The 9,537-nt window shown below is 47.4% G+C and overlaps 1 protein-coding gene across 13 annotated transcripts in view; it reads left to right on the top strand.

Moving 5' to 3' along the window:
* The first annotated feature begins 4,344 nt into the window (after positions 1 to 4,344).
* Positions 4,345 to 9,537, top strand: part of PLEKHA5 (pleckstrin homology domain containing A5) — a 172,915-nt gene continuing 167,722 nt past the window's right edge. For all 13 annotated transcript variants that reach the window (XR_007508674.1, XM_049821693.1, XM_049821690.1 and 10 more), the window contains exons 1-3: positions 4,345 to 4,483; positions 4,667 to 4,743; positions 7,816 to 7,873. Coding sequence is in view for 12 of the 13 variants with exons in the window: in XM_049821693.1 (XP_049677650.1) it covers positions 4,386 to 4,483; positions 4,667 to 4,743; positions 7,816 to 7,873 (233 nt within the window). In the remaining variant the exon portion in view is untranslated. The remainder of the gene's footprint in view (positions 4,484 to 4,666; positions 4,744 to 7,815; positions 7,874 to 9,537) is intronic.

The following is a 9,537-nucleotide window of genomic DNA, read 5'->3' as shown; positions in this document are numbered from 1 at the left end:
CCTAGGCTAATTGTTCCTTTCATCTACACAGAGATACCCTGACTCCAGAGAACGTCAATCAGTGTATTTGTTGATTTTCCCTCCCTCTGTCATTGAGGAATGTAGCCTACATGGAGTGGTTCTTCTCTTCCCACCCCATGTGTTGGATCTAGTTATCAAGTGATCTCAGGATGAGTTGGATCAGCTTATTGATCTGAGGGGAAATGAATTATTTGAGAGGATTTGTGATTTATCTTCTACCAGATCAGCAAACTGACCTAATCCACCATGGGCTGCAAAATTGGCACAGAGGCAAGAAAAATTCAGGTTTAGGGATGGGGCACAAAGGAACCCGCCCTTCGGAAGCAGCTCCCTTATGAGAATGTGTAATATAAATCCACACCACCACCAATGGCCTTTTCTTGCAATGTTAAGCATTATATTGCCTTGCTAGTTAAACAGCATAAAAAATGTGAAGTCACAGACTCCATGAAATAACCTCATCCAATTTGATTCATATCGACACAGAATCAATCCTGATGAACACAGTTCTGTGAAGAGGCTTTAGGTGGAGTGTCGGGACTGCAGTCCATTCCCTGCTTCAGAGGCTACTGGCTTTGTCAGCTGCTATGCTTAGATATAGTCCTTTTTTTCCTGGCTCATCATATGTTCATTGTCACCTCATACTTGTTGGGAGAGGTGTGGGTGGATTTCTCTGAGTCTTATTCAATGAATGTTCTCCCAATGCTGGTTTTTAATTAATCCCATTTAAAGGGATTCACTGTCTTGTGGGCACGGTTCTTTTGCCTCAGGAATTTTAAATATTTTTATTATGAATACATTATTGAGCCAAATTTTTTTTTTTTAAACATCAATAAACTTACTGCTCCCTTAGTCCTCCCTGACCCTGAGGGAGTTGCTAGGAAAGGTACTGTCATGGGGAGGTGAAAGAGGAAGGAAAAAAGGTGGGGTCAGAATGGAGAACCACAGGAAAAATCTCAGTGGAGCTGGGTTACTTTTTATCCCAAGCTCCCAGCGATGGGTGGCCGATATACTGGTGGGAGGGCTCTGCCTCACATACAGATTAACAACTTGCTCCACATCCTCTATCCACTTCCCATTGGTGACAGGAGCAGCAGATAGATCAGGCCATACATGCAGAAAGCAGAGAACAGTTGTGTCAGTGGTGGTCACCACTCCAACACTTGGTCTTCAACTCTTCTGGGAAAAAAAGTGTTGGCCAGATGGGAGCATCCTGATGGATTTCTCCGAGTCTTATAAATCGGGTTGACTAATTTCACATTTGGAATCTTTAGCTCATTTTTACAGTAAAAAATAATGATGTGAAAGGTACAATATGTAGTATCTTAAATTATGCACGGAGTTGTTACGGTGATATAAACTCCTTTTAAAAGAGATTTTTAGTCCCCTTAGTGATGTAGCTGTTAAAAATTATTATTCTTGAGTCCCTCTTTGAAGAGCATTCAAGCACTCATCTGAGTGTAGAAAAGACGTATTCTTACTGAACTTTGCGAAAACTCAATGTGTGATTTTGTTTTTATCAAACTCTTAGACTAACTTTGAAGCAAAAGTTTTAACTATGGAACCAACATCTGCTTTCAAAAAGAAGAACTGCCGACACCAGCCTGCACAAATGATGCAGGTGTGGTTTTCCTCACATTCTTTGGAATTCATGAGCTCTGTTCCACAAAATCGTAAAACTCTGAGCTCCCAGAAATCACTGCACGTTCACGGTACATGGCACCTTGCAGGATCAGTATCTGCAAATACAGTCGTAACGTACCTTCCATGTGTTCCAGAACTTATACCGAATTCTATTTGATGACTGTTTAACAAAAAATACGTAAGAGTTCCTGAAAAATGGAGCAGAACCAAGATCTTCCATCACTCCCCAGATGAGCTTCCTATTCATGAGACTAGCAAGTCATGTCACCACCCTATAGCCCAATAATTACATTTGCAAAATAATGTGACTTCAAAGGGTGAGGAGGAGCACCTTCAGTATACTCATCGAATAGTCTCAGCTTCAGAATAGCGTATAGCTTGGAGCAAAAGCCTTTTCCTGAGAAGAGAGTGACATGGTTTTAAATGCCCTTCATCCTTCGGGCTGAAGAGGTTTTCTGTAGTGTTCGTGGTGGTGACTCTGCCGCCAACCTGTTTGCTATGAGTTATACAGAAACTAATCTTGTCCTTCTTAGGTGTGGCCTGAATGCGGCCGATTTATCAGGCCTCTGCGGCACTTGGAGGAATGCCTTGCCTGAGAATTCAGCCAGGCTCTGACATATTTTAAGTACCACGCTCTTGGTTTTACCAAGATGGTAGCAACTCTAAACATATGCAAAGCAGAAAGAAGGCTGCAAGGCAAGGTACTGGCAAAATTCAGTTGCCTAAGGAAGGCGTTTGGCAAAGCATATGCTGGGATTAGGCAGGATTTATGCACCGAAATCCTACCTAAATACCTAACTTACGGATCTGGGCCAATACAAGCCTAGCTGTGCTGCATGTCCTTCTCTGCCAGAGAAGAAAATTGATTTTGCATGGTGGAAGGTATCCAGTGTTCTGGAGATCAAGAGCACTTGGTCTTTGCTTCAGTTAGGCTGTGTGAGGAAGTATCAGGATATGACCACCACCACGTCAGGAGCCCAAAACACATGTGATTTCCCCCATGCTGTTGCCAGGCAGCTTTCCACAGCCCTTCAGAGGAAGAGTCATTATTCACTTTTACTCATCATCCAAGGGCTCTTGCTCTTAGGAGAGAAGGGAACTGTTTGTAGAATAACTTGTGTTTTCTCCAGTGTATCTTTTTTCTGGTAGTCTATAAATCTCAGATGCTGTCAGCGGTGAGTGGAAATGAAGGGTATTGTTGGACAGGGAGGAATTCTTATCTCCAGTTACTTAAAGATAACTTAAGATCTGCTCACATGTTCGCTGCTCTTCAGGTCTGGAATATCTTGTGTGGGGCAACTGGGCTTTCAGGCTTTGACCGTATGGTGTGGTGGGGACCAAACCACACAGCAACTTGTTCTGTCAAATTTTATTTTTCCCAAGGTGTTCAGAATGGGAGAGAGCACAAAGCTGCTATGCAGAACACCGTCAGCTGAGGATTTCAAATGTTTTTGTGGACACAGGAATATCATCGGACTTCCCAGCTTTACTCCTCATTCAGAAAGCGGTTTGGTAGGACAAGCTTCTCTTAGAAATATCACGGTCACGACGCAGTTCTAGTCATTTACATTTGTCATGTGCAACTTAAAGGTGTGCATAGCTATGCATAAATGCACATGCGATCAGACTATTCATGTGAATAAAAGTACACACACACACACACACACACACTTTCACTTCTGCAGACGTGGATTTTACCTGAATTACCGCCACCTCCCTAAACACCGAAAACACGTATGCGCGCCATACCCTAGATCTCTTTTAAAGGACAGGCACGCAGTGCGGGCAGTGTTGTTTACGTGAGGAAGAAACAGGGCACCTCTTCGCTCTCGCTTCCGAAGACTATACTTCTACGTAAGAAATTTTTAGAAAGCTTGAAGTCGCGGGTATGAGACGAGCGTGTGCACCCCTGGAGGAAATTCGACAAAAGTTTTAATTTCCTGTGGGAACGCGCGTCTCGAAGACCCGACGGGCGATGGCCAGAGGCGGTGCGTCCCGCCGGCACGACTTCGCGGGGGGGGGGGGGGGGGGGGGGGCGGGCCCGGCCGGTGGGGAACACCCGCCCCGCAAGAAGCGTGGGCTTCGTTCCCCGGCCAGCTCAGACGCCGTGCCTTCGGCCCGGCGCAGTCCCCGCGCCACAAGACCGACCCGGCCCTCCGCGCTCCTCAGACCGTTACCGGACCCGCCCGCCCCACCGTCGCCAGCCGCGGCCGCCGCACGGCCGGGCCTTCCACGCCGCGGGGCAGCCCTCGCCGCCTCCCGGGCGCTGCCCTCCCGCCTCCCCCCCCCCCTTCGCAGCGCCGCGCAGCGCCGCCGCTCTCCCGCCGTACGCCGTACGCCCCTGTGAGGGGCCGGCGCCGCCCGGCGGGGCTCCCCCGCTCCCTCCCTCACGCGCCCACCGGAACCCGCCGCGCCCCGCCCCGCCCCGCCCCGCCCCAACGGCCGCGGCGGGGGCAGGCGGCGCGCCCCCGCGGGCAGCCGGCCAGGGCGCCGCGCGCGCCCCCGCGGCGGGAGGGGCGGGCCGGCGGGGGGCGGGGCGGGGCGGGGCGGGCCGCTGCGCCCCCTCCCCCTCGCGCTGCGCCCTCCCCCTCCCCAAGGTGTTGGCGGCGGCGGCGGGGACGCGCTCGCTCGTGTCCGCGCCGCCCCCCCCCCCCCCCTCCCCGCTCCCCTCGGCTCTCCCCGGCTGCGCTGGTAGCGGCGGCGGCGGCGGCGGGTCGGCCATGGCGGCCCCGGCGGAGCTGAGCGCCGAGCGGCTGCGGGCGCTGCCCGGCAGCTGGAGTTACGGGATCAGCCAGGGCGGCCGCGTCTTCTTCATCAAGTGAGCGGGGGGCCGGCGAGGAGGGGAGCGCAGCGGAGTGGAGCGGGGCTGGGCCGGCGGGCGGGGGGCCGGGAGGGGCGGGCGGGGGGGGAGGGAGGGAAGGAAGGGAAGGCAGGCGGCGGCGGCGGCGGCGGCGGGGCTGCGCCTGCCTGACTGACTCGGTCCGTGTGTCCGTCCCCGCAGCGAGGAGGCGAAGAGCACGACCTGGCTGCACCCGCTCACCGGAGAGGCCGTGATCACCGGGCACCGCCGCAGCGCAGGTAGGCGCCCCGCCCGGGGGCCGGGGGCGGCCGGGGTCCCCGGCCCTTCCCCGGCACGGCCCGGCCCGGCGAGCGCCGCCCCGCTCCCCTCCCTCCCCTCCCCTCCCCGCTCCCCGGGGTCTCGCCGAGCCCGTCGCCCCGCGCCCCTTCCCCCCCATCCCCCGGGCTCCCGCTCCCCGGCCGCCGGGCGGGCTCAGCCCCGGCGCCCCTTCCCCGCCGCGGGCAGCGCCTCTGGCTTCGCCCCGGCGCCCCCGGGCCGCCGCGGGGGCCGCCGCGGCCACCCGAGACAACTCCTCGCCGCCGTGCTGCCCTCACTTCTCGCAGTTGTTTGCCCCCCCGGGTCGAGGGAGAATGACATTACGGCGCAGCCTCGCGTGTCCAGCTGGCCATCGGCGCGATCGTCACCTTTTTCTTCCAACGCTCTCCTTTGCCCCCGTGTCTTTCCTCCGTGCCCGTGAGATTTCTCTTTCTTCGCTTGCTTTCCGCCGCCTTGTATCACCCCTGTAATATTGTGGAGTTGCCATCGGAGACCGCCTCGTTCCTCTCGTGCTGCTCCCAGGCTACCCCGGCTTATTCACCTGCGCAGCATCCTGCCTCGGTCTAGCGTGAAACCACACACCTTGCTCCTGGTTCCAGCAGTACCTAGATGTAACCACGATAGGTACACGAGAAACGGGGAGGCTGGTCTCGCTAGTCACCTAGGAGCCCTTTTCCTCCCTGCGCTTCCATCTAGGCTGAGAGCGCGGGTGGTTTCGAAGTGACTGAGAGGGGTGGAATAGGTAGGAGGAAAAGGGACTGAAACGTTAGGAATCACTTGGGGGGGAGGAGGGTGGAATCCGTCCTGCTTGCTACTGCTGTTTGTTCCACTCTGGAGAAGTAGCAGCAGGAGGTGCTGGAGGAGGAGGATTTACAGCAGACGCTCTGGAGACCCAGAGCCAAACTCCGACTGCTGGCATTGCACACAGGCTGCATATGCCGCTGGGAGGTGGTGGAGTGTAGTAATAAGTGCAGTTGTTTTTATGTGTGTAATCACTTGGATAATCGCAGGAAAATCTGCAACTGAATTGGACTATATCAGATTATTTGCTTTTTATGTTTGGTTAATACTTACGCATTAAGAAATCAGAAACAGCCTTTTAGAAAACTGCGGGCAGCCTTTCTTTTTTCTTTTTTTTTTTTTTCTTTTTTTTTGAGTTGGGAATAGTTTAAAAAGCACAGGTTTCTGGCTATTAGAACTCTGCAGTTTGATTTGCAATGTAGGTCTGTTGTTTGTAAGAAGTCATTTAATGCCGGGAAATAGAACTACTGATTGCTATCAGGCTTCTCTTTCCACCGCTTTCAGTACTCGGATTAATTGAGAAACTGGCCTTCGCTTACAGCAATATGCACGGGGGCAGATGTATGTGAAGTGCTTTGCTTGTTGGACGCTAACATTAGCTGAGTATTAATTCTTTTTTTAAACTGTTACCAGCATCTGTGTTGACTGATGGTGATCTCCCAGTAATTTGCTAAGTGTCTCATTTGTTTCTGCCATTAAGTGCCTTCTGAAGGAAATGCAGTTTGCTTTTGAGTACCTGGAGTATTGTATGTAGCATAGCAGAGTTATTATCAGGTAAATTAAACTTCTTTCTGAACACAAGAGTGAGGCATGGCCTTGAATAAACTGACCGTGATTTATCAATCAGATACTGAAGTATCTGCGAAACAAATCTGTTTCTGTAGTTTTCCTCATTCATGTGTATGTTAATGAATCTCTCCATACATAGACATAATCAAACGGATTAACTCTGGGTTTTATGTCTTGTTTTTCCCTGACCATCTTTTTGGAACCTAGTCAAAATATGTTCAAAATATGTCTCCTCTAAATAAACAGTTTTTGAGCGAATAACATTTCTTTTGGAAGTGCATATTATTATAAAACTCCTTATTAAATAATACCATAAGATATTTACTGGATGATGAGGAAAGCTTTTTCCTCCATTATGAATTGAAGTGCTTCTTATTCCTTGAGATACGCAGCACTGGAAAGGTATTTTTTTGCAAAGTTGTTACAGCAGTCATAAATACTTCTGCTAGAGAGACTTCCTGTTTGCTGTACTTTGCCCTGTGCTGTTAGCAAAAGACACCTTGATTTTTGTTTTAGAGAAGACAGGAGTGAAGAAAAGAGCCAGTCAGAGCAAATAAGTGAACTGGGGGGGGGGGAATATCACATGACCTGGACTGAATATTTTTTTCTTTTAATTAGGAAATGCATTCTTGCTTTTATAATTCAATGAGCGAGTCCTACATATTAATTATTGGTTTTAGTAACTGAGGCAAACTTTTAAGGGTAGCGATGTATCTAGAGTTGCATAGAGGTGCCCAACATCTTCAGAGCTTCCATTACATTAGGAGGCTGTTACTTGAAAAAAATTGACCATTAGTGGTGGGGTTTTCTTTTTTATATGCGGGCTCCTGACTCTTTAAGAGTGATAGTGGAGAAGGAGAAGACATACCCACTTCCTTCACTAGATTTGCATTGAAAATTATTTTCATGTAAAATTGAATAGAGTTGTAAACACTGCAGGAACACTTGTTAGTCACAACAGTGGTGGAATTATGCTAATATAATGCTAATACTCTGTGGTGTAGTTGATATCATGCTTGTTAGGATGCTTGTGACTTGCATGTAACGCAAACTCAGTAAATGGATTTTTGTTTAGCTCTCTGCCTGCCAGGTAATTTGATGCTACTGAAGTTCCAAGCAGAAAGATCTGGCGATGACCATGAGTTCTGGTTACCGGTCAAAGGAAGGAACATTGTTAAATAAGGCCACGCTTAAACCCTTATTGTTATTATTTCAGAATGAGAAATCCAAATCAGATTTTCATGCGTGGAGCTTCTCTTGGATTACAGAATTTAAACTGAGACAGTATTGTGAGTCAATTCTAAAATATTTGTTTATAGGGATAAAGTTTTCAACAACTGGAATCAGACACACAGTATTTTAACTGCCTTAGTTTTAGGGAGTAGACCAGTATGGCTAGCATCATTTCAAAAGGTAATTGGAATGTTTTGCTACTTGTTTTCCAGACTTACCCACAGGTTGGGAAGAAGCTTATACTTTTGAAGGTGCAAGATATTATGTAAAGTAAGTTGAATGTTTATCTGTCACAATACTGTAATTTTCACATAGTTTGTCTAAATGTTGCTGCAATCTTGAATGTATTCCAGACTGACTTTAAATGTTATGCTATAAATCTAAAAGGAGTATTCAAGCTTGTCATAGTGTATGTAGACCTCTGTTTACTGAATTCTGCACAGCTAAAACAATGTCTTGAGTCTTTGTGCTAATACTTTTAATTAAAGCTGCTTGAGTATGCATATTCAAATGAAATTTCTGCTGTGAGTGTAACCATCTAGCAACAAATGTCCTTGCAAGTCGAGAATACCTTGAGTTTGTCTGTTTGTCTGACGCTTGCGTGTGTACACTGTCATGTCATAAATGCTTTCAGAAAGGCAAGATCTTACTTCATCACTGGGAGAACAGTCTTGGTTCAGTCCTATTCTCTAGTAATTACATTGTTTAAGGCCACTCTGAAGGTTTAATGTGGCTATTTTCTTTGCAGACCTCCTGTTTCTGCTTCTGGCATTGATTTTCATTGTCTTTTTATTCAGGTTGTAGTATGCTTTGAAGAGTCTGTCCACTATGGTAGACTTGCTGTGTGTATCGTCTTTTTTGAATGAGAGGTGTGGAAATAGAGCTCTTACGTAGAAGTCCAGAGGTCGTGTTGATCAGATCTGTACAAACTTCTTACAAGCTTTTCCTCTCTAGATAGTTACACCATCCTTTTCTGGAAAATTTTGAAGTGGCACCTGTGTATATTGGTCTTGTTAATATGCTTCTTTTTCTGTTATTTCACAGTTTGCAGGCTTTTCTCGATTCATTCAGGAGTTTTTACTCACTATACTGTGTGTTTGGTTTGCCATCTTTAAATGAATAGTGTCGTCAGTGGGGTAACTTCTATGAGTGAAGGTTACTAATAGTCATAGAGGTCATAAGCTGCAGGTAGGTTTTTCTGTCTCTTAGTATTGAGCAAAAGGTAGCTGCTCTGTGTAAGTTGCATTGTAGACATTGTGAGATGGGTGTTGCGTATGTGTTGCATGGTTTATTTTATATAGGAATGTGTTTGATTTGATCCCAAACAAAATTTTAAAAAAGTACTGAAGGATAATGTCCAAAAAATCTGGTTAGAACTGGTGCTGTGTTCTCTAGAAGGGGACTTTTTGTTAATAGGTGACTTGTTTGTTTTACTGTTGTATTGTGCCTTCTTGTAATTTACATTACACTAGTGTTGTATAGCAACTGACAAGAACTACACCAGGCTGAGGACACAAATGTACTAAGGATTTCACTTCTGGTGTTCTGTTCAGATTATTAAATGAAGATGAGTGAAAAATTAAAGAAAGCTGTATTTGTGTATATAAAAAGAAATTCTTCTAGACTTTCAGATGGAACTTGTTCACATAGAATAAACCTATGAAGAATGTGTTAGCTATACTAACTGGAAAATAGCAACTTGAGTTTTCTTAGTATAAAAAAAAAAAAAAACAAAACAGCGTGTGGACAACTACTGTAGGGTGACTGATGCGCTTATGCACAAACTTACCAAGTGGTAGGTTGGCTGTGTACTCTTGTCCTTATAAGGTCTTGTGTTCGAGGTGTTACCATAACAGTTAAGATGTACATTAAGTTGATTGTTTTGCTGCTAGCCAACACTAAATAGCTCTGTTTATATTTAAAAGTTGTGCTGC

The sequence above is a fragment of the Accipiter gentilis genome, chromosome 18, assembly GCF_929443795.1.
Source record: "Accipiter gentilis chromosome 18, bAccGen1.1, whole genome shotgun sequence".
Taxonomy (NCBI): Eukaryota; Metazoa; Chordata; class Aves; order Accipitriformes; family Accipitridae; genus Astur; species Astur gentilis.
Note: the sequence above shows the minus strand (reverse complement) of the source record. Positions and strands in the feature narration are given on the sequence as shown.